We start from the raw sequence: 27,865 nt of genomic DNA on the forward strand, positions 1-27,865 counted from the left end.
TTCTAGGACTGTTTCTGAACTTTTGGGGCCTTCATTGATATCTTTCTTTGGGGTTCCTGCCCACCAGGGTCATCATTCTGTTTGCAAAAATGAAAACTATTGAATACTTCTTTCCTTTATTGATTTAATAGGGACCATTGTGTTTTGTGTCGTCTGTAAATCTGACAGTATTGTGAAGGTGTTTACTCCAGGTTCCGCCCCTAAGGACAAAGGTTTCTGTTCCAGTAAGTGTATTCTTTCCTGGTAAAGATGTTTGAGTGCAGATTTGTGTGTGGACGTCGCAGAATTCACCCCAATGTTATTTGAGTCACCCTCTTGGTGTCTGTAATAGCAGATTAAACAACTCACAGTGAGAGCTAGCCAGGCAAAAGTACAGCCTCCACACAGTGGTGTTAGTTTAGTATAATGTTACAACTGTTTGCTCTTTACATTGAGCCATAAAACAGATCATTAGAACTAGGGATGCACAGATTTTTTCCTTTCCGATACTGATACCAGATTTTCAACTCTTTGCTGATACCGATTTCTGATACGAAACCAACTCTGGCTTGAATATATCCTTAGATGGCTATAAATCCTGAGTTCCACTTCTTATATGTTGTACTTTTTAATATCTGATCCCAAATATGATCCAATAAGCTTGAAAGCACAGCATTTACTGGTGGAGGAACTACACATTTGGAGAAACTACAAGTTTCAGAGCTATAAAAAATGAAAAATTGCCGCAATGCAGAAAACACTGCAGGTAGGGAAGCACAATCTGGCTAACCTCGACCAAACAGCTTTTTAATTGGTGTAAAACTCACATTTTCGAGCAACTTTTAAACTACCCCATGGAAATAAAAAGTAAATTCATTAAATGACTATTTATGACTGGCTTTTCTAAACAATTATGTGAAAAAAATGATATATATGTATAATAAAAAAGCATGGCATCAAGAAGCTTCATTGTATTGATGCTCTCTATTGCCGATACTGATATTGTGTGTAAGAGCCAGTATCTGCGCCATTACTGATACGCTATTGGTATAAGTGCAATACTAAAAAGAACTGAGCATCTTTTCATTCGTGGAACAAGGTTGGAAAAAATTAAGTTATAGCTACATCCCCAACAATGTAGCTGGTGTAAATTGCTACATCAAAATACAAGCTTTAGAGTTGGGGTTAGGGATAAGCTTAGCAACATGCTAGCCATAGATTCTGATTGACTCAGACTCAAATAAGAATCGGAGTGGAAATCGGCCTAACCAGAGACGGCATAAACGAAGGCTGATTACGCCGTGAGAGGAGTTGCTATAGGTGGCTAACATACACTAAAAGTGCCATTTGAAGTTTATTATATACAGGACGTCCTCCAGAGTAACCAAAGCAAAAAGAACAGCTAAGGCTAAGGGCCAAGTGTCCAGTGTCTATGTGATCGAGGTGGGCGAAGAGGTTAAAGGTGGGACTAAAGATTTGGGCCCTGCCCAGTATCTTCCCATCTTGCCCATCACTTAGCCCCACCTCCTCTCCCAGCCTGCTCTCAGGCCCCTCCCCACTCTTTCAGCTTGCCCTGGTGTCAGTGAGGTTGTGTGAAGAGTGTCTTGAAGAGTGTGAGTGTGCAGTCGAGAGCTGCTGCTCCTCACAGTAAAGGTTTCTGCCTCTTCAGAATGGAGTGTGTGGACATGCTGACCACTCTTCTGCTACTGCTGACCACCACAGTGTGTGGACATCTCACCCAGCCTCAGGAGATGAGAGGTAGGTTTACACACTCGGTGTATCCACACACTGGACACTGGTTACTATGTCTTCACTAGCAGCGGTTTGAAAATGCAGTGCTGTCGGGAAGTCTTAGGAAGTCACAAAAGGTAGATTACATCTGTGTACTCTACCAGGGGCTGGGACATAGTCAGTAGTCAGAATGTGCTGTTGCTTGTTGATTAGAAGAACACAGGTCTGGCTGCTGATTCTCTGTGAACTCACTCAGTCACTGTTTGGATGTGTTCAGGTCCACCAGCACCTCACCTGGTTTACTTTATTGAAAGACTGATCAGATAAACTCAATGCTGGATGGGAACCCCTCCAGTGATTCAACTAATGGGCCCACACACAACAATCACAATACACTATTTATTTATAATATTCTTTTTTTATTTATTCATAAATGTGTATTATTTAATTTACTGAAGTAATAATAATAACGGCACAAAAAAATCAAAATAATTTAGAAGTTAAGTTTTATCTAAAATGTTCAAAATATGAGAGTTTGTTTGTTTTCTTTACACATATTTGTAATTTAGGTGATTATGAATGTGGTAGTTTACCGTGTTTGAGGTGTAAAATGATTAGTCGATATTTAATGTATGTATTTCTTAATACAAGCAAAATTTTCGACCAGTGAAATCAGATCACAACACCAGATACAGTTAATCAAACCAAGTAAAGTGTCTTAAAATAGGTTGATTTAATCTATTTGCTTCTAAATTTATGTATGTGTACATATATATATATATATATATATATATATATATATATTCATTGCTGTTTTCTTGGGTTTTTATTTTTTTGCTGCCTAGTATTAATGCTGAGCATTATGAGAGAGTTTAGGCCCTGTTGCTGGTTAATGCTTAACTGGAGACAGTCTCTAATTGCGTTCATCAGTGTGTGCTTTCACTTCACTTGTTAAAGCCAATGTTAAAGGAGCAGCTCAGTGACTGTGCTCAGAGGTGTGTAGGAGTGTCCTATCCCCATCTTTCGATCTTTCAGTAAAAGTGCTGTTACTTGGGTGAAAAAAGATGGATAAAAAGAGAAGCCGCTCAAAAGCAAAGCCCTTAAGCTCTGAGTAACAGCTAGAACGGCTAGAAGAACTTTTAAGTCCATCCAGCCTCTATCAGCGTAGGAGCTGAAGTGTCTTAGGCTTTACTCTTCTCTTTTTTGGGGGGTCCTTTCAGGGATAAATAAAATGCTAAAGGTGCAAAGTAAGAGGTGTGAGGAGCAGGAAAGCAGTTCAGGATCTGAACCAACTCAACATTAAATCTAAATGTTAAAGGGCCCATATCATTAAAAAATGGAAGAATGAAAAGTATATATATGTGTATATATATATATATATATATATATATATATATATATATATATATATATAATGGAATCTAAGCTGTAAATACAAACCACTTGTGTGGAATTTGTGATGTCACAAAAACCTATGCATTTATGTATGTCCAGCCATCAACATCTATCAATCTACAGTAGGTTAGCCCCACCCATTTACATAACATCATTGTCTAATGAAATAAAAACATGTGTCTCTTCAATGGTGACTTTACATGAGAAGGCAAACATGCTCTTAACTTTGAATGGAACTCAATATAAACGTTTATTCCATGTAATTTAAGGCATTTCTATTGGTTCATTCCTCCAGAATTATTCACACAGTGTACAAAAGCCGCTACAGGGTCCAATCCATGGAGAAAACTAAAAATGGACAGAAATGGAGATACATGTGTTTCATTGGATTGCAGTGATAAGTTTGGCCTGGACTGCCTTTTAAATGACACACAAAACAGGGCAGCCAATCGGAAGAAAGATGGTTTACGTATATATTAGTCTTAAAGGCACAGTAATAAATGAGCTGTTAATTCTAAAGGATAGAGAGAGAGGTTGGAAAGGGTTGTGTAAAAATTCTGACAGTTTTTGGATCATGAATTTACACAAACTTTAAGAGTTCAAATATACATAGTGATGAAGTGCATTGTCTCAGCAGTGTCTTTAAAATTTATTCAGAGTAATTTATGGACCATTTCTATTGGTTTATTGCTCATCTACACACCACCTTCTTCAGTGTGTTTGTAGAAAGTAGCTTTACTGTCTCTCTGAATGAGAATAAAGTCAGGCCGAGGTGGAGAATGGATCCCTGGAGGAGCAGAGGAGTCTTAAGCCCGACAGTTACACTTTAAATAGAAGGTGAGAGCGCAATTGAGCCGTAGCCCACTGTAGAAGAACAATAGACAAAAACCCTCCTCTAACATGGGGGTGGGGGGTGCAAGAAGGAGAACAAGAGACAGGAGGAGAAGATGAGAGTGAGAGGGGAGACAGAGAGAGAGAGAGATTCAACAAAGTGAGAGAAGGGGGGCAAGAGAGTGAGAGAGGCAGAGAGAGTGTGAGAGAGAGAGAAGAAAAGGTGAGGACAAAGGAAGAAAGGGAAAAAGAAACAGAGGAGGCCGAGCGACAGTGGACAAAGAGAAAGGACAGAGAGAATATAGAAAGTGAAAGGTGGGAAGAGAACAAGGCAGAAAGACGAAAGAATGAAAGAGAGAGTGAGAGAAGAGAGCGGAATCTCAATGAATAAGAGAAGTTAAGAGTGGCGTCTCTTAGGCTCTGTAAGTTCAGTTCAGCACTCAACATCTCATTACAGGGGTCAGCGTGGCGATCTATCACTGTTGAAGATTAACTTTCATGCCTATTTGATCTAATTCTAAAATCTGGCCACTGCAGGTTGAGCGTCTTAATCCGGACCTTGTGATGTGTCCGGATCTGAAAGTGTGATACACTGCTTGTAAAAAGGTTGGCTACACTCAGCTGCTGTGTGTAAAGGTTTAGTGATGGTACAGCGCCTGTGTGTAAAGGATGGTGGTAGTGTGTAAAGGTTTAGTGCTGTTTAAGCAGCTGTGTGTAAAGGTTAGTGTTGATAAAGCAGCTGTGTGTAAAGGTTTAGTGATGATAAAGCGGCTGTGTGTAAAGGTTTAGTGATGATAAAGCGGCTGTGTGTAAAGGTTTAGTGATGATAAAGCGGCTGTGTGTAAAGGTTTAGTGATGATAAAGCAGCTGTGTGTAAAGGTTTAGTGATGATAAAGCGGCTGTGTGTAAAGATTTAGTGATGATAAAGCGGCTGTGTGTAAAGGTTTAGTGATGATAATGCGGCTGTGTGTAAAGATTTAGTGATGATAAAGCGGCTGTGTGTAAAGATTTAGTGATGATGAAGCGGCTGTGTGTAAAGGTGTAGTGTTGATGAAGCGGCTGTGTGTAAAGATTTACTGATGATAAAGCAGCTGTGTGTAAAGATTTAGTGTTGATAAAGCGGCTGTGTGTAAAGATTTAGTGTTGATAAAGCGGCTGTGTGTAAAGATTTAGTGTTGCTAAAGCAGCTGTGTGTAAAGATTTAGTGTTGATAAAGCAGCTGTGTGTAAAGATTTAGTGATGATAAAGCGTCTGTGTGTAAAGATTTAGTGATGATAAAGCGGCTGTGTGTAAAGATTTAGTGATGATAATGCGGCTGTGTGTAAACGTTTAGTGATGATAAAGCGGCTGTGTGTAAAGGTTAGTGATGATAAAGCGGCTGTGTGTAAAGGTTTAGTGATGATAATGCGGCTGTGTGTAAACGTTTAGTGATGATAAAGCGGCTGTGTGTAAAGGTTTAGTGATGATGAAGCGGCTGTGTGTAAAGATTTAGTGATGATGAAGCGGCTGTGTGTAAAGATTTAGTGATGATAAAGCGGCTGTGTGTAAAGATTTAGTGTTGATAAAGCGGCTGTGTGTAAAGGTTTAGTGATGATAAAGCGGCTGTGTGTAAAGATTTAGTGTTGATAAAGCAGCTGTGTGTAAAGGTTTAGTGATGATAAAGCGGCTGTGTGTAAAGATTTAGTGATGATAAAGCGGCTGTGTGTAAAGGTTTAGTGATGATAAAGCGGCTGTGTGTAAAGATTTAGTGATGATAAAGCGGCTGTGTGTAAAGATTTAGTTATGATAAAGCTGCTGTGTGTAAAGATTCAGTGATGATAAAGCGGCTGCGTGTAAAGGTTTAGTGCTGTTTAAGCAGCTGTATGTAAAGGTTTAGTGATGATAAAGCAGCTGTGTGTAAAGGTTTAGTGATGATAAAGCGGCTGTGTGTAAAGATTTAGTGATGATAAAGCGGCTGTGTGTAAAGGTTTAGTGATGATAAAGCGGCTGTGTGTAAAGATTTAGTGATGATAAAGCGGCTGTGTGTAAAGATTTAGTTATGATAAAGCGGCTGTGTGTAAAGATTCAGTGATGATAAAGCGGCTGCGTGTAAAGGTTTAGTGCTGTTTAAGCAGCTGTATGTAAAGGTTTAGTGATGATAAAGAAGCTGTGTGTAAAGGTTTAGTGCTGTTTAAGCAGCTGTATGTAAAGGTTTAGTGATGATGAAGCTGTGTGTAAAGTTATAGTGGTGATAAAGAAGCTGTGTGTAAAGGTTTAGTGATGTGTAAAGCAGCTGTGTGTAAAGGTATAGTGATGATAACGCGGCTGTGTGTAAAGATTTAGTGATGATAAAGCGGCTGTGTGTAAAGGTTAGTGATGATAAAGCGGCTGTGTGTAAAGGTTAGTGATGATAAAGTGGCTGTGTGTAAAGGTTAGTGATGATAAAGTGGCTGTGTGTAAAGGTTAGTGATGATAACGCGGCTGTGTGTAAAGATTTAGTGATGATAAAGCGGCTGTGTGTAAAGATTTAGTGATGATGAAGCAGCTGTGTGTAAAGATTTAGTGATGATAAAGCAGCTGTGTGTAAAGATTTAGCGATTTCACCATGATTGAGGTCTTTTATGAATAACTGATTTATAAGCCTTAATGGGTTTAATAGGACAGCATCAATTTGACATGGCATAAAGTGCTGAAGAGCTCTTGAAGAATGTGGGCCAGTGCCCTGTGTGATATCTCTCTGGGGTATTCTGCTATTCACACGCATCATTAACAAAACAGGCAAAAAGACAGACAGGGAGGGAAGATTCACAAACCAGGTGACCCTATGTTCACATGACCTTCAAGGACATCCGGGCGAGAGTGGTCTAGGAACTGAAAAGAGAAAAATAGGGGGAGGTTAAAGAGGACGGGACTGTTTTTTTTGTGTGTTTCTTTAGCTTTACACTGGAGCTATGAGGCTAATGTAGTCAACGAGTAATGGAAGATTATAGCACACCAGTTATAAGATAATAAGCGCTGTTTTAAACTTACCGGATCTCAAATTGGAGCGGAGAGCTGAGAAATCTCCTATTCATGTGCCTCATATCAAGTGGTCTGGGTTTAAAGTGACTCTTATTTCGTCTGTTCAGTCAGTAAGATCTTTAAAACTAATACCTCATATTAAAAATTTGATTTGTAAAGTGATTATTATCAGACTTCTAATTTGCTCTTTCCTTTTCTGCACAGTGATTGACCTGCTGGAGCTGAGGAATGCTGATCAGATGGCAGAGGCTGTAGATAACTTATCCAGCAGTTTGGGGAGCGTACAGGACCTGTTTATAACCTCCACGTTCAGGCTGCCTCCAAAGCTGGGTGGTGTGTTGTTTGGCTTTTACCACAAAGAGGACAATAAAAAATACCTTGAAGTCTCTCTTATCGGCAAGATCAACAAGCGTGAGTGTCTTTTTTTTTTTTAATGAATTTAGATCAGATACAAAGTGTAATACAAGACGTCAACAATCAGTTTTTTTAAAGCAGCATTATGGGGAATTGGTACTTTTGCTCATGGGCTCCCCCTTCAGGTGGAGCATGTAATACAACAGTGAAGACAAATTACACTTAGAGACCCTCTTTTCCTGGCAAAGGTGATTTTTTCCATGCAGAGAGATATTACATTTTACACAAGTATGACTGATGTGGGTTATGTGGGGTTACTTAGTCCTCACGAGTGTTGTTATGGTCGCTTCACCAAAGTTACATAGTGCAGGTAGAAGCCCTCCAAGCCTGGAGAAGAATGATAGATGGAGTAGCAACTAGCTGTTTTCTCTATTGCAAGCTTCACAATGATTTTGAAGCTGTTATTTTATGGCATCAATGTTACAGAGTGTTGCTTTAAATCATTAAAAAAAAACTCACCAGTGAATGTTGTGCCAACTTTAACAGTAACAATCGCAACCAAACACTTCCTATAACTGGAGATCAAGCTTTTGAGCTTGAACTGCCCATTTAATATCCCGTGACACAGCATCTAATTGGATTGAATTTTAAGACTTTAGAACTTTAGACTGTTCAGAGGCGGACCTGCTTTTGTGTTGCTTTGCTGGAAGAGCCAGTTGTTTACAGCAGCTTTTATGGCATCCCCTTTTGCAAATCCGTAGGCATTAATATGAAGTTGCAGCTCTAACTGCAGGTCTGGAACTGATTATTGATTCAGCAGCAGCAGTATGCACTATGCTCCTCAGTACAGAGGTGCAGTGGTTCCTAAATTCTTCCACATTTCAATAATACAGCTTACAGTTGATGGATTTATACACCTGTGGCAATGGGAATTAATTAAATACCTGAATTTATTGATTAAGAGGTGTGTCCTAATACTTTTGTCCATATAGTGCATATCGTCGCTGTGTCCCAAAAACCTTATATATCCAAAATAGTAACAAGAGACGAAAAAAAATTATCTTGAAATTTGGATGGAATATAAAGAATGACTGCAGGATTCAAAATCGGGGGGGAACTCAGATTAACAGATTATGGTATCTCTCCCTCTCTGTCTCTCTTTCTCTCTCTCTCAGTGTTGGTCCGGTACCTGCGCTCTGATGGTAAAGTCCATTCTGTAAACCTGCAGAACCCGTCTCTCTCTGAGGGTCGGACTCAGTCTGTGATCCTCCGAGTGGCCGGACTCAGGCGGAACCACATCAGTATGGAGCTCTATGTCAACTGTAGATTGGCTGACTCTGCCCAGGGCTTACCCTCATTTGTCAAGATCCCATCCAAGGCGGAGTCTGTGGATGTGCGAACTGGAGAAAAGGCCTACGCCAGACTGCAGGTGCTTGACTTGAGTCATACCTGAACTAAATTAGATTTACCCAGAGAGGGTAATTTACCTCCCTCCCTGGATACCTGTAATATACCTGATTATTACTGAGATTTCTTTGTTATGATTCTGCAGTGTGTATATATTCAAGTCCATAAGTATTTGGACAGTGGCACAATTTTTGTAAATTTGCCTCTGTATGCCGCGTCAAGTGTAAACTTTCAGCGTTGATCAAAAGGTTTGAGAATTTAAGAATCACAGCCATTTCTTTCTTACATAGTCCCTTCATTTCTGCTGAGTACAACAGTAACAACAGTAATCGCACAAACTAAAATGGTTATAAATATAAGAAATATTTTTTTTAAACTTGAATGCAAGTCTGGAACCCATGAAAATCACAAATTGCAGAGTTTCCTCCCTTTCAGATGCTTTGCCAGGCTTTTACTGCAGCCACCATCAGTCTACTTCTGTGTGGGTGTGTCTGCCTGTTTTGCTCAGGTGACTGACTCTTTGGTTGCTCTCACAGTATGTTTTGGGTCATCATCCATTTGTACAATGAAAGACAATCCTCAGTTTTGTAGTATTTGACTGAAACTGATTACTGACTTCACACTTTAACCTGCTACTTCGATCAGCAGTCAAATCATCAATGAACCCCCATGGACCCAGTTCCATTGCCAACCATACATGCCCATGCTATAACAGCACCACCACCATGTTTGGCAGTTGATGTAGTATTTCATGGAACCCTTGCTTACCTTCCCCTTACTCAAGCTAATCTTGCCTTAATCTATTCACAGACTGAGTCTGAGAGTGTTCTTCATGTTGCGAAGGGGTTTTCCTACATCAAAGAAAAAATCTGTACTAATCTACTTGTTAGATTAGTTGTCTACTGTGGTCTTCCAGGTACTTTGGTGTTGCTGAGCTCATCAGTGCATTTTGTCTTTTCAGGAAGATACCAGATTGTTGATTTGGCCACTCCTAAAGTTTATGCTAACTAATTTTGAGCCTGTGACAGTGTACAAAGTATCTGTAACCTTTTGTTAAGCCTCTTGAAACACAGCAGAAGTGGTGGTCTACATTTTAAATAGACCAGCCCCTCCGTACTTGATGGCAATGGTCAAAAGCCGATCCGCACCAAGAGCCCTTCGAGCTTCAAGTACAGCTCAGCTTGACTCGCCATCCCTTAGGATCCACAGAAGACATGCATCCAGGCTTTTTTTTGCCCTGGCACCAAAGTGGTGGAACGAACGGCCGAGTCGCTCGCTGTCTTCAAACGCAGACTGAAGACCCTCCTCTTCGAGTATCGTTGTCTTCATACTGACTTTTGTACTTAGTAGCATCTAAGCTTAGAGGTATCTTTTGGATCCTAGCCTATACAGACTAACTAAACAGTGAAGACTTTTGTAGGTGGCCAGCAGGGAGAAACTACAGGTGTGAGGCTAGGGCTTGGCAGTGGCAGGGGGTGTGGAGGCTCAAAGACTTAAATGTCTTTAAAAGAGAGGGAGGATGGAGGTAGTGTGGAGAGAGGAGGGGGACTAATTGGAGAATACAGTGCAAGCATTGTTCTCTTATCTCTTAGCACTCTGTACCCAGATTAGATTGCACATCAGGCAGGTACCAGTGTATCTTATGGTGCTTATGCTTGAGATATATGCAGTTAAAGGCAAATTTGTCTGCCAAATTTTTTGTCCAATGATTTACCATGAATTCAACACTTCAAATGTAGCCATTATATTTACTACCCAAAGCCATGAGTGAACCTACACATGTGAACAGATATATATTTTAGGCCAAAATCTTCTTGAAACTGCAGTAAAACAGTGACATGGACATCAGGCACTGTATGTATACATGTTTTGTATAATAACTTTCTGTGAGGGAGCTTTTGGAGGCGGTCAACTCAATTCACCACCACTGTGAACTTTTCTGACTCAGTTTCACAGCAAACCCTCTCTGAATGACTTTGTATTCTTCAGGCAGGTGGAATTAGGGGCTCTGTACTGTGCTGGGCCTCATTGAAGAACGGACTGTTGAGTTCAGACTGGAGTTTTCAGGGCCGTTCATTTCGCATGTGTGGATCATATGGAAGCTCTTCCCTTTTTTATCTACCTTTCCGATAACCCCCGCTGCAAACCCTCTGTAGAACAACACCCCACAGCATTGTAAAGAGACTTGGCGGGGCTAAATTGCTATGGGTGGAATAAGTGGTCATGATACTATATTATATACACTATAATATATTAGATACATAATATATTGCACCAAATTCTTTTATTTAAAAAGCCTTTTAAATATGAGCTCATTTCAGGTGGGGTCAAAAGGCAGAATAATCATTTCAAATGAATAATCATTTCGAAGCGAATATTAAAGTGTAAAACATGAAAGAATAAAACTTATCAAGTTATCAATCATGGACAATAAAGAGAAGAAAAAAATATGTTTTTTAAAAATGTATTTATTTATTTATTATTTATTTATTTCAGGGTTTTTTTGCAGTGCCACTCCCCTCTCCCAGCAGTATCCCAGACAGCAGTTTATCACTCTCACTGAAGCTCAAGTACATTTTACAGTACAGTATTTTTTAAGCTGAACTGTTGGGCTTGTTGTTGCTGGTCCACACACTCACATCTGGGTGTCATGGTTGTTGCTGACGTCTGGGTTGTTTGTGTGTGATAGGCTACATGCATTGAATGTTAAAGGGATTGTGAGCACATGTGTATTTAGTCCGATACCCCCCTGAAAACATGAACGTTTAGTGGTTGTGGTGCTGCTGATTATTTGGTTGTTGAGGTAAAGGGGAGATACCGGAGGGGAAATACCAGCTCATCTAGTTATACTGTGTTTAGGTTAAATGTCCTTCAATCATCTCTCACTGTGGACTCTGTAGACACACTATTGTTGTTAAAGAAATAGGAAAGATGAAAAAAGTATGGAGAAATATGGAAGAAATGCCCTTTGTTTAGCATGGACAGTAGGCTAAGCTTAGCACTTGTGTCTTCTTGGGCCGAGTTCTTGGTCAGACGATGCCATGGAGTCGGGAGGGACGCTGAAGCTGGTTATCCATTACCGTCTGATGGCTGTAGCTGTAGCACGAGTGTGCTAAGGGACGAATGAGACAAACGACCCGTAAAACATTTAGCACTGTCTTAGTGCTATTTTTTTTTTAATCCATTGAGTTCATCATAATGCTGTGGGGTAAAGCAATGTTACACGTCATTTATGACAGAAGGGTCCGGTCAGAACCAGAAGGTTGTGGTTTCAAAAGTGAAAAAAATGAAATGAACATAATTGATCACTGTCCCTACACCCAGTCCATCAACCAAGACATGTCTTCAGGTTATGATGGAAGGTGCTAAGCTAATGTTGCTACAAACACTGCACTTAGACTGTCACCGATCTCATCTATAAACACACACCCGAATCTTCATTTTTTTGCTTCAGAAATCAACTGAAAAGCTTCGGAAACAGGGTTATTTAGTAAAAGCATGAGCAGACCTTCTTTTCAAACATTTAAGTCATGCCACAGATTGTCTGCACCAAGCAAGCGAAGATCTGGGTGTGTTTGAGCAGGTTGAGCAAGAGACGTTCTTTGGTGTGTAATTACAGAGGTGAGATTGGTAACAGTGTTGGTCGTCCTTTAACCCCCTACTGCTAGAGATAATGCCGCTATGCTGTTGATACAGTGTGGCTCCGAGACTGAATATAGCTATGCAGTTAAATGACCATTATCCCTGTTAAATTGATCAGGAAGGTAAAACTTTCCTGATATTTTGATTCTGCAGGGTTCAGTTGAGTCTATAAAGCTGGCCCTTGGCGGCTCTCTGGCTAAAGCTGGGCTCCTCATTGACTGTCCGTTCCAGGGAGACTCCAGTCTACATAATGCAGGTACACACTCAGCACTGCATGCAACTCTAGCCTTTTTAATGGTGGTCTAACGGTAGTACCCCCTGTTTAACCTTAGTCACTTGATTTGCATACCATTACTGACCAGAACTGTTGCCACCTCATTTTTGCACACCCAGCACATACAGGTATACCTTTATTGTACAGCAGTGCAGCAAGGCACAGTTGATCAACATCTCTGGAGGGCACATGAACAGCTTTTTAACTGTCAGTGCAATATTGCCGCACACTGCCATCTTGTGGCAAGGTGCAGTACTTTATGTTGTTGTGTATTTTTGCTGATGGTGTTTGTGAATGGAAAGATGAGGTCGGCTTCACATTGTACTTTTATAATCATTAAGTATTGTTGATCCTGTACATAGGTGAACATATTTGACCTGAAATGCATATACACATATTTCTTTCTTTGCCAATCTGCTCTGTGATAAAGTAAAACTAATGTGTAATTGTTGTCTTTGCAGTCAGCAGTGACATTAACGCCATACTGGGTAAGGAAAGTATATTACACACACACACACACACACACACACACACACAGAAAGAGTTTAACACACAATCAGAATCATTACCCATAACACTAGTCTTTCTCTTTAATGCTCTTCTACTTATTATTTTCTCAGGTGATCACACCAAGGCTCTGATTGGTCAGCTGATCATCTTTAATCAGATCATGGGGGAGCTGAGAGAGGACATCAGGGAGCAGGTGAGCTAGAAACACAGTGAACAGAGAACAGAGTAAAATAACAGAATAATTCCATATTTGGAATACCGAAAACTTTATTTTGGATATTGAATCATATGAGTAGATTAGTAGATACGTAGTTACTAAGATTCATAGAAGGTACTGATAAACTCATAATGAACAATGCATAATTCATAGTACATACTGAATCATTTGTAAGGGCGGCTGAATAATTTATAGTAGATGCTGAAGAATTCATAGTAGATACTAAATCATTTACAAAGGGTGCTGAATAAATCATAGCATAATGCATACAGAATCATTCATAGTAGAGACTAAATCATTCATAGTAGCAACTGAATTATTCATAATGGAGGCTGAATAATCCATATTGCATACTAATTTATTTCGAATGTGTGCTGAGAAAATCCTAGCAGAAACGGAATAATTCATAAGGGATACTGAATAATTTCTAGTAGTAACTAAATGATTCATAATGGATGCTTAATCATTCATTATGGATGCTGAATAATTCATAGTAGATACTGAATCATTCATAATATAATGTGAATCATTCATAATATTAACTGAATCATTCATAGTGGAGGCTGAACAATTCATAGTAGATACTAGTGAACAATGCATAATTCATAGTACATACTGAATCGTTCGTAAAGGTGGCTGAATAATTCATAGTAGATACTTAATAAATCATAGTAAATGCTGAATCATTCTTAAGGGTGGCTGAATAATTCAGATACTAATGAATTTGTAATTCATGCTGAGTAAATCAAAGGAGAAACTAAATAATTAATAGAAACAACTTCATAAAGGATGCTGAAGAAATTATAGTATGATTTAGTTTATAGTAAACTAAATTATTCATAATCAATGCTGAATAATCCGTAGTTGCTGTGATTCATAGTAGGTACTGATTAACTCATAATGAACAATGCATAATTCATAGTACATACTGAATTGTTCATAAGGGCGGCTAAATAATTCATAGTAGATACTGAATAATTCATAGTAGATACTGAATAAATCATAGTAGTTACTGCAAAAATCATAGTCGTTACTGCATAATTTGATTATAACATACTGAATAATTCATAGTAAATGCTGAATAATTCATAGGGGTGGCTGAATAATTCATAGTAGATACTGAATAATTCATGATAAATACTGAATCATTCATAGTAGATACTAAATAATTTATAGTACATACTGAATCATTCATAAGGGTGGCTGAATAATCCATAGTAGATACTAAAAGATTCATAAGGCATCCAGAATAAATAATTGCAGAAATCCACAGTGACATGCAGCTGTCTGCCACTTCTGCAGTAGCTACACTCATACTACGTACTGAAAAGCAAGAGAAAAAGAATATGAAGGCTAAACATGATTAAATGTAGGTGCCAGTGTGTTCTTTGCTTCATCTATATTGTCAGGCTTTTCATCATTTGCAAGTTCAGTTTAATAGTCTGTGATGGAACCTGAATGTGTTGTATTTGATGTCCTTGGATTTGCAGACGAAGGAGATGTCTCTGATCAGAAACACCATTCTCGAATGCCAAGTGTGTGGTGAGTGATGCAGCAAAAGATATGGTGGAGATGCTGTATAATGAAGTGGGAGATGGATGGATAGTCTGAGAGTGAGGGAAGGACAGAACTGTCTGAAGAGGTCATCTGGTCAAATGTGAAATGTAGAATTAAATATTAAGGCACAAGGATGCACCGACAGAAGAGTTGACATTTCCAAAGAAAGTCTACATTATGGCAAAGTCACTAAATTGGCACGATACCCTCTAAAGAAACAGAGTCAGAATTGATTACAGTGGTGGTGAATGGAGGTAGACGTCTGAAGAGTGCCTCAAAAAGTCATTAAACTAAATGCTTAAGGATACTCTGCCTGATGCTCGAGACACTGAAGTGCCCTTGAGCAAGACACCGGGCCCCCACTTGCTCCCCAGGCACTACTAGGTGGCTGTCCAACACTTCAGGTGTTTTATTTCCCAGAGTGAACACACTAATCACATCAATGATCAAATATTAACTACAGACTGGAATGTAAGAAAATGAAGAATGCCTCTCTCTCTCTCACTCAGGTTTCCATGAGCCTCAGTCTCGCTGTATCCCCAGCCCTTGCTATAAGGGTGTGTCTTGTATGGAGGTGATGGAGTATCCAGGATATCGCTGTGGCCCGTGTCCGGAGGGCATGTCTGGCAATGGGACGCACTGCCAGGACATAGATGAGGTCTCTGTCAATTCAAGCTTTTTTGGCAGTTATTTCTTGACATTATTGAGCATGTCAGACATAACAGATTAACAGGCTGCTTTTACGTATGATATGAATTAGGCAAGGCAGCCAATCAGTACAGAGCACATTAGGGCACAGCAACAGAAACAGCCTGTTTAATTTTAGGTTAATGAGAGGTAATGAGAGAATGGGTTCTCAAATATGGGTTCTCAGAAGTCTTCACTGACAGGATTTCTCTTTCTCTCTTATACCCGCAGTGTTCTGTGGAGCCTTGTTTTTCCTCTCAGTCCTGTGTGAACACTGCTAACGGCTTCCGCTGTGATCCGTGCCCTCCGGGTCTTTCCGGCCCTGTACTCAGCGGAGTCGGCCTGGACTTCGCTAAAAAACACAAGCAGGTCGAGCTGTCCGTACTACACAGATGATGAGGATGATGAGTGCTGGGAAGAAAGTGCAGCTGATTGTGTGCATTTGTGCGTATTTTCCAGGAGTGTGTTGATATTGACGAGTGTGCGGATCAGACTGGAGCCTGCGTGCCCAACTCAGTCTGCATCAACACAGCCGTGAGTAAAGACCACTGATTTTTCAGATCAAAGGGAAAGCTGGTTTGCAGTGACACACCCTTTATAAATCCAAAAGTTTGTGGACACCTGCTCCTCTGGTGTTTCTTTTGAAATCAAGAGTGCTAATAGGGAGTTTGTCCCCCTCTACATTTCTGGGAGGCTTTACAATAGATGGAGGAACATTGGTGTCAGGTGGATTTGATTGCATTTAGCCCCATGAGAGCATCAGTGAGGTCAGGCACTGAAGATGGATGATTAGTTCTGCTACTACAGCACATCCCACACAATATTATTGGTTCTGTTAGAGATCATAGACACTTTGGCCCCTTTTACAGCTGGCATTAACATGCGTCCTGGGTACAGTGCCGACGTACAGGGTGCAGTGCACCTTGAGCATACATTGTAATTCGATGACTTAAACCACTCGATGTGTCTCCAACAGCAAAGCACCACCTGCATCTTCAATTTGAAGCTGTGGAGGAACTTCCTAAGGTGCTTTGAGGAACCTTCGAGAAAATAATAAATAATAAAAAGGTTTCTTGAAGGTTCCTTAAAGCACCTCAAAAGGTTCCTCCACAGTTTCAAATGAAAGAACCTTCAAGTTAGGGTTAGTTCCTCAAGGATCCTACACTTTTAACAATGTACAGCCCTTGCTCTTGTTCTCTTTTTTGCTCCGCCTTTATTATCCACCTTGTCTGCTCCTCAGGGCTCATTCCGCTGTGGTCAGTGTAAGGCAGGTTTTGTGGGGAATCAGACCACTGGCTGTTTCCTGAGGACAACCTGCGCTCTGCTGGGCTTCAGCCCCTGCGACGTCAACGCCCACTGTGTCATGGAGCACGGCTCTGATGTTATCTGCAGGGTCAGATTCTCCTTTAATAATGGACAGTCTCAGATCAGACTCGACTGACTATCCTACAGGCACACTACAGGCCAAAAGAAACCACCATATGAACATAAAATAAAGAAAATAACCGTATCATATCAATATTTTGTTGTATTTTTAGTGGTGTTATATTAACATTTACTCAGTTAAAAACTCAATAATGATGCAAAAATCACTCCAGCTCCGAAGTCAATTAAAGGCAGGGATAAAACTTTCAAGCATAATGTTTTCTAAGAAGGTTTAAAGACTGAGGCACTAATGCATAATGTGTTAATCTGAGACAGCCAGTGTCCTTATCTGGACGTCTGAACACAGGTTACCCATACACATATTTTTTGTTGTCATTGTTGATTTAGTTCCGCTATCCAATTAAAAAGGTAGTTTTAGGTGAAGTACTTCTCATCTAGTTCTGCTGAGTTACAAATCTGCTTTGGTTGCATTTTTTTAATACGCTGACCCCCTCAAAACCTGGCAAACCCCAGCCATGCATGTCTTGGTGCAGCATGTGTCTGTGGGGGTGTACTCGAACGTGCCTCACTTCTCCTTCACCCCAGATCAAACATCCCGCGTTTGTAATGCTCAAGAAATACAGAAAACCAAAGGCCCAGATTTCATTAAATTCGTCACCCTATTCATATTTCAGTCTGGGTAACCCTAGCTGTCTCATCCCAGCTGTCTCATTTATTCATATCTTTCCATCAGTGGTTATAGTTTTAACACTGTAAAGCGTTTTAAATTCTGGCCAGCAGCAGGAGCTGTACACTCACTGCGCAACCCTAACAAGGACAGCTATTGGCTTACGAACTGCTGAATGCTTTATTGTTATTAGCTCACTGCTGAAGCAAGTGCATGAAACAGAGCAGGCTTCTATAAATGATATGTAGATGAAATCTATTGGGGCGTGGCATTCGAATTTTCTTCACAGTGTATGTAAATTTTAAAAAGTTTTTTAAAAAAAAGTTAAAAGAACATCACTAATACTAATGTAACTGCATACTTCATGTGACCGACTCCTGTGGCAGCCAACAGTATTTTTAACGTAATGTTACCTTTTAAGATGTCCGTTAATATTGTATGAATTTGAACCCTTTAAAGCCTGAGCCATCAACAAATTGCCAGAAAATTGTGATTCCTTAAAAGTGGAGTGTTTATTTGTCCAATTATTTAAAAAGAAAATTAAATAACACTTAACACTTGCATATAATTATTTATTATTTATCATTATTATTTATTATAATTATTAATTACTCATATAATTATATGATTCTTTACTTCTTGACTTATTATTTAGAATTATGTATAATATTTCCAGAATGTATTGCTCACATTGCTCACAGCAAACCAAAACATACAGAGCATAAAATTGTTGAACCTCATATACTTTTAAAGAGTTGCCGTTATTTTACTAGTAAAATTTTTACAAATTGAAATCTGGTGCATGCAGTACATGGATAATCCACCAGGAGCAGACCTGCTGTAATTATATTTTCTTGTCTTTTCTTGTTATTATCTGTTTAATTTATTGTTTATTGTTGTTCTGTTTTATATATTGTTTAATATGATTGAAAACAATAAATTATTTAATTGTTACACTGATTTTGCAGGGGTCTCAAATATGTATAACTCAAATACGTATAATATACACTTGGCTTTAAAGTGTTAATGGCTCTCTCTCCCTCTATCTTTCTCTTTCTCTCTTTTCCCCTCTTAGTGTAATGTGGGCTTTGCCGGAAATGGTAATATCTGTGGAGCGGACTCTGATCTCGACGGCTATCCTGATGAAGCACTGCCCTGCATGGACAACGACAAACACTGCAGACCTGTAATTATCTGCATTATATTGCTTTCCAGTGAAAATAAACGAACACTTAGCTTTTCAAAATATTTTCTATATAAATGAGCATATTCTTTGTTGGTTTACAAGAACTCTGCCATCTACTTTGGTAAGATGAAAAAAATGGTCTATTCAAACTGCATGCAACTCCAATGAATTCTATTAAATCCTGACAGAGCTGCAGAGTTATCCTTTGCCAATGTATATCTTAGTTTGTTCTGACTGTCTGAGCAAAGTTAGGTCAGTTAACCCCTTAAAAAGTTCCATCGAAAATGTCATCACAAACTTCTATTACCAAAGAATGGTCCCACCAGAAGTACAGAAGTCCCTGTAGTGACTGAGTAGTGTGTAATTTCTGGGTTAAGGGGTTAAATGCTTTTTAAGAAAGTAAGGTTCATTTCAGTTGAAGTATTGAGCTTTTAAATATGCAGAATAATCAGCTGAGTGTGTATTTGCATCAAGACTGACCTGTGAGACAATGCATGCCTGTAAACTAATAGATCCATCATGTCCAAGCAGAGATCAAGCAGAGCTATGGGCCTGTAGCTGTTTCTTTTTGCTGTTACTTGTTTCTCTTTCTGGCCTCTGTGTCCGTCTGTCTGCTGTTTAAACTGTCTCGCCTATGTAGGATAACTGCATGTACACTCCAAACTCCGGCCAAGAGGACGCAGATGGTGACGGCATTGGTGATCAATGTGATGATGATGCAGATGGAGACGGGATAAAGAATGTTGAGGTGTTGATTAACAGAATACCAGTCAGTTCTGTATACTAAAAACATGTACAAAGTTACATAAAACACCAATGTATAGACATTTTGAGCTAAATTTGTGACACACGTGTAAATACTGAAGTGCCTGTGCAAGAATTACATGGCTAAAGATCTTAAATTTTTGTTGAAATGACCCCCAATAAGAATTGTGTTTTCCAGCCAGTAGGGTGTGATCATATGCCTCAGTAAAGGATGGCCCTTCAGGTGGCCCTACATGAAGTTGGTGTGAGAATTCACAGCAGTCACTAAATAATTCATAGTGGATACCAAATATTCTAGAGACTGGTACTACTCTGAACAATTTCTACTAGTTAATGAATAAATCATAGTAGATACTAAATAAGCAGTAGTATACACTGAATAATTTCTACAAATTACAGAACAACGTATAGTGGATACTGAATAACTCATACGGGATACTGAATAGTTAATAGTGGATACTGAATCATTTAGAGTAGTTTTTGAAAATGTCAGTATTTATATAACAATTCATATTAGATACGAAATAATTTGTAATTGTTAATGGATAATTCACGGTAGTAATGAATTCATAGTAAAGAATTCATAGTGGATACTGTAGATACTGAATAATTAATAGGTGGTACTAAAGAATTCATAGTAGTTACTAGAGACTTCATAGTAGGTACTGTATAATCCATAGTAGATACTGAATAATTAATAGGTGGTACTAAATAATTCATAGTAGTTACTAAATACTTCATAGTAGGTACTGTATAATCCATAGTAGATACTGAATAATTGCTGATAATTGCTGAAAAATCCAGAGCAGGCTTAAAATTATTATCTGAAAAATAAATTGTTTGTTATTTTACTTTTTTATATATGTATATTTATTTGAACTCTTAAATGGAAGTGCATTTTAATTGTTTTTAGGATAACTGTCGGCTGGTGCCCAATAAGGATCAGCAGAATTCAGACACAGACTCTTTTGGGGATGCGTGTGATAACTGCCCCAACGTCCCTAATGCTGACCAGCTGGACACAGACGCAAATGGAGCGGGAGACATCTGTGACAATGACATTGATGGAGACGGTATGGTCAGTGTTCTGTCCCGCCGGATTTTGAGAATCGCTTCTTTAGAAATCATCACCCTCCCTATGCCTCTCCTGCAGGAATCCCCAACATGCTGGACAACTGTCCAAAAATTCCCAACCCCATGCAGACAGACCGTGATGGCGATGGAGTGGGAGATGTGTGTGACAGCTGCCCTGAGATCAATGATCCCACACAGGTCAGAAATGACGGGCTAATACTGTAAACGTGCATTGTGCATGTAAACTGTAAATTACCAGTAATAATACGGCATAAAATGGAATTAAATTCCCTTACTGATACTTTTTTTCTTACTTTTTAGTCGGATATTGACAATGACTTGGTGGGAGATATATGTGACACAAACCAGGACACGTAAGTTTCTCTCCGGCACATGCTGAGGCAAAAGGCGAGCACATGATTGGCATTTCGTGAGGGTTTAGTACAAGTTTCCACATGGAAAACTTTTATTTACTGTTTAAATGTTTCAAATAAAATACACTTTTCAAAGTTTTTACAGCAGTTTAACCCCATCCATTAAGCCTGCAGTACTTCAGACCCACCCATTTAGTCTGCATCAGTTTAGTCCCACCCATTTAGCCCTGCCTCTTTAGCCTGCATCAGTTTAGCCCTGCCTATTCAGCCTACAGCAGTTTAACCCCACCCATTAAGCCTCCAGTACTTCAGTCCCACCCATTTAACCTACAGCAGTTTAGCCCTGTCTATTCAGCCTACAGCAGTTTAGCCCTGTCTCTTTAACCTACAGCAGTTTAACCCCATCCATTAAGCCTGCAGTATTTCAGTCCCACCCATTTAGTCTGCATCAGTTTAGCCCTGTCTCTTCAGCCTACAGCAGTTTAACCCCACACATTAAGCTTCCAGTACTTCAGTCCCACCCATTTAACCTGCAGCAGTTTAGCCCTGTCTATTCAGCCTACAGCAGTTTAGCCCTGTCTCTTTAACCTACAGCAGTTTAACCCCATCCATTAAGCCTGCAGTATTTCAGTCCCACCCATTTAACCTACAGCAATTTAGCCCTGCCTCTTCAGCCTACAGCAGTTTAACCCCATCCATTAAGTCTGCAGGACTTCAGTCCCACCCATTTAGTCTGCATCAGTTTAGTCCTACCCATTTAGCCTCGCCTGTTTAGCCTGCATCAGTTTAGCCCTGCCTATTCAGCCTACAGCAGTTTAACCCCACCCATTTAGCCTACATCAGTTCAGTTTTCACCCATTCAACCTAAAGCAGTTTAACCCCATCCATTAAGCCGCAGTACAGAGGTTGTTTGCATTTATCTTAAAGACACAGGAACTTTTTTATCTGTGTAATACAATAGAGAAAAAGCTGTTTGTGACTCATAAAATCACACAAATATTGTAAAAGGGCTTTAGGGACAAATCATCAATTTAATAACTAAATTATATTTGCAGTGATGGTGATGGCCTCCAGGACTCAAAGGATAACTGCCCTGAAGTCCCCAACAGCTCTCAGCTCGACTCTGACCTCGACGGCATCGGTGATGAATGTGATGATGATGATGATAATGATGGAGTTCCAGATATTCTTCCTCCAGGCCCTGATAATTGCAGACTTATTCCCAACCCCAGCCAGAAGGACAAAGATGGTATGATGTGCAAAATTGTATACATATCCATAGACCCTATTCTGTATACTGAGACTGTTCTATGCTTTAACACTCTCTGAGATTAGTAAAGTTTATGTTGTTTTTTTTTTTTTTTCAATTCAGCCAATGGTGTTGGCGATGTGTGTGAGACCGATTTCGACAACGATAAAGTGAATGACCTGGTGGACGTGTGCCCTGAAAGTGCTGAGGTCACCATGACTGACTTCAGATCCTTCCAGACGGTCATCCTGGACCCAGAAGGTGATGCCCAGATTGACCCCAACTGGGTGGTCCTCAATCAGGTGACCACAATGTTAATCAGTTTAAAGCAGCAGTATGCGAGAATTGGTATTTCTTGATCCTGGTCTCCCCCTACAGTCAGGAAGGGTATTTGGCACCACCCCTAAACTCCTTAAAGAGGGTCTTCTATTACTAAAGAATAGCCCTGCCAGTTTGTACAATGGTACCTGTAGTTCCCTGTAGGCTTAGAAGCCTTTCTGTGGTAAGGACACATTTACATTGATTTCAGTATTACCAGCTTTAAAAGGTAAAGACTCATCAGGACTGTCATGTAAAAATGAAAAAATATGTCAGGATGCTACACAAATATGACTCCCACTTGACTAATGCTACATAGTTATATGCAGTTAGCAGCATTCCAAGCCCGGAATAGCAATGACAGAGACGCTACTCTCCCTGTTGCAGTCACTGGAGCGATGATTTTAAACTGCTACATAATGTTGCTTTAACCAGCTACGGAGACACACATCAAATCTTCCCATACAAACCAATGCATGCATGCATATTTGAACAGATTGAACAAGTTAATTGGGAATTATCTTTGCATACGTTTATTTACGTTTAAATATTTGGTAGCACTTTATTTTGATGGTGCCCTGTAGATGCTTTGCAGAAGGTATCTTTAAATACTACGCACCTAAACATACAGTAAATGCAAGTGAACTGTGAATTCAGTGTTGTAGTTTCTAATAAACAAAACCTTACACCTAAACCTAACCTTAGCCTGAACTTAAACCTACTCTTACATCTAACTCTAACCTTGTTGGCAAGCAGCTGTGTTTCCTTTAGTTCATTAAGCATTTATGCATCTAAAGATGATCTATCGAGGACCATAAAATAAAAGTGTGACCAAGTACGGTTTATTTTCAGACTGTACTCTGTGCATTGCTCTGTTGTTCTCTGAAGCTTCAATAAACATCTCTTTGACTTTAGGGGATGGAGATAGTACAGACAATGAACAGTGACCCGGGTTTGGCAGTGGGTAAGTCGGTCAGCAGCTCTGTTTTTTTTTCCAGTTTGGATTGTTTATTGTTTACCAATATGGTATTTATCACAGCGTAATTACAAATAGACTATGACGCTAAAGTACCCAAGAAGTAAAGGAAGCTTATAACACACCAGTTAGCATAAGTGTTAACTGTATGCCTAAATCATTGCATGTTATGTTCAGTAATCTCTTCCGACACTCTTATTCCTCAGCATGGACTAAAGTGCAGACAGAATTCAGACTTTAAGATGATTGAGGCTACTTTTAGCTACGCTAATGTACTTTTGTCTGTTTTAGTATTTTAGTATAACAGTACACACAATGCTAACTGGTGGCATATGATGCTCAGTGGTAATTGCTGGGTATAGGTTTCCATTACCTGTGAACAATCTTTGACTGCAAACATGTCTTGTCTGATCGATCTACATTTGACAATGCCATCTAGCGCTCTGGCGGTGATGATGTGGGTTTGAAATGATTGGGTTGATGCAACTCATACAAAATGTTAACGCAGTAAGAGTTGCATCAACCCAATCATTTCAAACCCATATCATCACAGCCAGAGCGCTAGATGGCACTGTCATCGGGTTTGAGGAAGCTGCCTCAACATTGAGCAGAACAAGCGATGCTGCAGTTCTTCCTTTCACTCCGCTGCTGCAGTGAGAGCACTAACACTAGAGCTTTGTTAGTTTATTCGTTTATATAGAGCTGGATGAACCACTAAAGGTTTCACCACCCTCAAATACTCATATGAGGCCTAATGGCCTGAGGTCCTTTAGTTGTAGTTCTGTTTACAAAGAGTTAAGCTCAGTGTTTTAAGCTGCTCTCCTCACTTGCTTTTACATACGAAACACTTGTATGTGGCAGGTTGTGTTTGTTTAGAGAGTTAATTGAGGACTCTGCAGGGTCTTCTACATTCCTGTCCTTGTACTACAGCCAAAGGAATTGTGACAGTCCTTAAGTCTCAGCGTTTAAAATAATATATACAATGATATTCAAACTTTTGGCTGCGTTCTGAAATAACTGCATAAAGCAGTACTTGTACTTTTACTTTCAATACTTAAGTACAAAAAATGTTGAATACTTTAGTACTTCCACTTAAGTATGGTAGCAGTCTAGGGTGCTCTCTAGGACTGTATACATGTCTGGCTTTAATGCATGCCTCTAATCTCCCTCCAGGCTACACAGCGTTTAATGGTGTTGACTTTGAGGGTACCTTCCACGTGAACACAGCCACAGATGACGACTACGTTGGCTTCATCTTCAGCTACCAGGACTCGTCCAGTTTCTACGTTGTGATGTGGAAGCAGACGGAGCAGGTCTACTGGCAGAACCTGCCGTTCAAAGCGTCTGCCCAGCCGGCCCTGCAGCTAAAGGTGCTCACTGTGCTCATTCTGCACTGCAGGAGCTCACTAAAACTGATTACCCTGAGTTCTACTTGCTGGCAGTAGTTGATTAGGATGGTGAAAGTACAAGGTATGTGTTTCTAATAAAGTGGCCAGTAAGTGGAAGCACAAGGTAGGGGTTTCTAATAAAGTGGCCAGTGAGTGAAAGCACAAGGTAGGTGTTTCTAATAAAGTGGCCTGTGAGTGGAAGCGTATGGTAGGGGTTTCTAATAAAGTGGCCAGGGAGTGAAAGTGCATGGTAGGCGTTTCTAATAAAGTGGCCAGTGAGTGGAAATGCAAGGTATGTGTTTCTAATAAAGTGGCCTGTGAGTAGAAGCACAGGGTTGGGGTTTCTAATAAAGTGGCCAGTGAGTGAAAGCACAAGGTAGGTGTTTCTAATAAAGTGGCCAGTGAGTGGAAGCACAAGGTAGGGGTTTCTAATAAAGTGGCCAGTGAGTGAAAGCACAAGGTAGGTGTTTCTAATAAAGTGGCCTGTGAGTGGAAGTGCAAGGTATGTGTTTCTAATCAAATGGCCAGTGAGTAGAAGCACAGGGTTGGGGTTTCTAATAAAGTGGCCAGTGAGTGAAAGCACAAGGTAGGTGTTTCTAATAAAGTGGCCTGTGAGTGGAAGTGCAAGGTATGTGTTTCTAATCAAATGGCCAGTGAGTAGAAGCACAGGGTTGGGGTTTCTAATAAAGTGGCCTGTGAGTGTAAGTATAGGGTATGGGTTTCTAATAAAGTGGCCAGTGAGTGGAAGTATAGAGTATGTGTTTCTAATAAAGTGGCCAGTGAGTGGAAGTATAGGGTATGTGTTTCTAATAAAGTGGCCAGTAAGTGGAAGCACAAGGTAGGGGTTTCTAATAAAGTGGCCAGTGAGTGAAAGCACAAGGTAGTTGTTTCTAATAAAGTGGCCAGTGAGTGGAAGCACAAGGCAGGGGTTTCTAATAAAGTGGCCAGGGAGTGAAAGTGCATGGTAGGCGTTTCTAATAAAGTGGCCAGTGAGTGGAAGTGCAAGGTATGTGTTTCTAATAAAATGGCCAGTGAGTAGATGCACAGGGTTGGGGTTTCTAATAAAGTGGCCTGTGAGTGGAAGCGTACAGTAGGGGTTTCTTATAAAGTGGCCAGTGAGTGGAAGTATAGGGTATGGGTTTCTAATAAAGTGGCCAGTGAGTGGAAGTATAGGGTATGGGTTTCTGATAAAGTGGCCAGTGAGTGGAAGTATAGGGTATGGGTTTCTAATAAAGTGGCCAGTGAGTGGAAGTATAGGGTATGGGTTTCTAATAAAGTGGCCAGTGAGTGGAAGTATAGGGTATGGGTTTCTAATAAAGTGGCCAGTGAGTGGAAGTATAGGGTATGGGTTTCTAATAAAGTGGGCTTTACTTTCTAATAAAATGAAATTGTGTAATGTTTAACACTCTCCTCCACTACCATTTCCCCTCTGTTCTCCCTCAGGCAGTGAAGTCCCTCACTGGTCCAGGTGAGTATCTGAGGAATGCTCTGTGGCACACAGGAGACATTCCTGGGGAGACCACCCTGTTGTGGAAGGATCCCCGGAATGTGGGCTGGAGAGACAAAACATCCTACCGCTGGCATCTCAGCCACCGGCCACAGGTGGGCTACATCAGGTAAGAACAGAACCAAATTGAAAATCAATTAACTAATCAATTTAAATCAATATTAGAAAAGTACCTTAACAGTCAACAGGTATGAGAAAAAATGTGTGTGTGTGTGTGTGTGTAAGCATCAGCTGTGTGTGTTTTCAGAGTGCGTCTGTATGAAGGCAATGCTCTGGTGGCAGACTCAGGTGTGGTAATCGACACATCGATGAGAGGTGGACGACTCGGTGTGTTCTGCTTCTCACAGGAGAACATCATCTGGTCCAACCTGGGATACCGCTGTAATGGTGGGTACAGAAAGACTCTGCAGGGTCAGACTAGGAGCAGACTGATCTACATCATATATCCACATCTATACATGTTACTAGGAATGGGATGGGATCAAATATAGGTAACACTTGATCCCTGCTACATCCCGTTGACATAACCACTGCATAAATATGTCATGACACATGTCATTACGCCCAGTATTATGAAGTGTTCCCTATATTTTGAGTGTTTCCTAAGAATATTGGGCTATTACTTTCAAAATATACAGAAATATGTAAATGAACATTAATACAGACCCACTAATACAGGTCTGGATGTTATTACTGGGGTGGTGGTCCATTATCTGTCAGGGACAGCAGTGTTGCTGGGATTTATACCCACTTTAGCGTAACTGCTAGGTTAAAAGTGTGTCCACTGCCCACAAATATATCCAGACAAGAGAGACTCCAACATTTTGTGGATGAAATTGTTTGTGTTTGACCTTTATTACCAGATACCATCCCAGATGACTTTTACCTCTACCAGAAACAGATGAACCTCAGGCTGGGAGCTTAACAGAGGACCTGCATCTTCAGTAGGGACTTTAAGCAATGATGGCTGTAGCAGCTGGGGAAAAAAAGCTGCGCTGTTCTGCAGGTGTGCAAGTTTGATTCGTTGCTTCCTGGCCCTGTGACCTGCCTCACTATTACTGCCAAAAAATAAGGTTTGACTAGTGACACTAGTCCTCGGAAGACACAATTTCAAATGCTCCGTTCTGCCACTAGTTGCCGTTTAGTGAGTCCATGGGTAGGTGGCGAACATGGTGAAAACTCCAGTTAATACAGACTAACCAAGCTCTGGCTATCGGATTCAACTCAAGCCAATACAGGCCTAGCCTAGCTACCACATTTAATTCAGGATAAGACTGGCGTAGCTTATAGTGTAATAGTTAATAGTGTAGAGTACACAATAGCTGCGTGACGGTCCTGGTAGTGAAATCAGGGCATGGATATGAGATCGGGCTGCACACCGTCCAGATAGC

General features: G+C 40.2%; 1 protein-coding gene across 1 annotated transcript; it reads left to right on the forward strand.

Annotated features, from left to right (window-relative positions):
* The first annotated feature begins 1,649 nt into the window (after positions 1-1,649).
* Positions 1,650-27,399, forward strand: thbs3b (thrombospondin 3b). The gene is made up of 23 exons (XM_072674698.1): positions 1,650-1,737; positions 7,141-7,347; positions 8,466-8,719; positions 12,493-12,595; positions 13,075-13,101; positions 13,234-13,316; positions 14,831-14,882; positions 15,407-15,555; positions 15,816-15,953; positions 16,044-16,118; positions 16,825-16,977; positions 18,713-18,823; positions 19,464-19,571; positions 20,502-20,661; positions 20,742-20,860; positions 20,984-21,036; positions 22,092-22,285; positions 22,409-22,587; positions 23,519-23,567; positions 24,753-24,949; positions 26,411-26,583; positions 26,722-26,861; positions 27,338-27,399. The coding sequence occupies exons 1-23, from the start codon at positions 1,650-1,652 to the stop codon at positions 27,397-27,399; spliced, it is 2,874 nt and encodes a 957-aa protein (XP_072530799.1).
* Positions 27,400-27,865: the final 466 nt, after the last annotated feature.

The sequence above is a fragment of the Salminus brasiliensis genome, chromosome 3, assembly GCF_030463535.1.
Source record: "Salminus brasiliensis chromosome 3, fSalBra1.hap2, whole genome shotgun sequence".
Taxonomy (NCBI): Eukaryota; Metazoa; Chordata; class Actinopteri; order Characiformes; family Bryconidae; genus Salminus; species Salminus brasiliensis.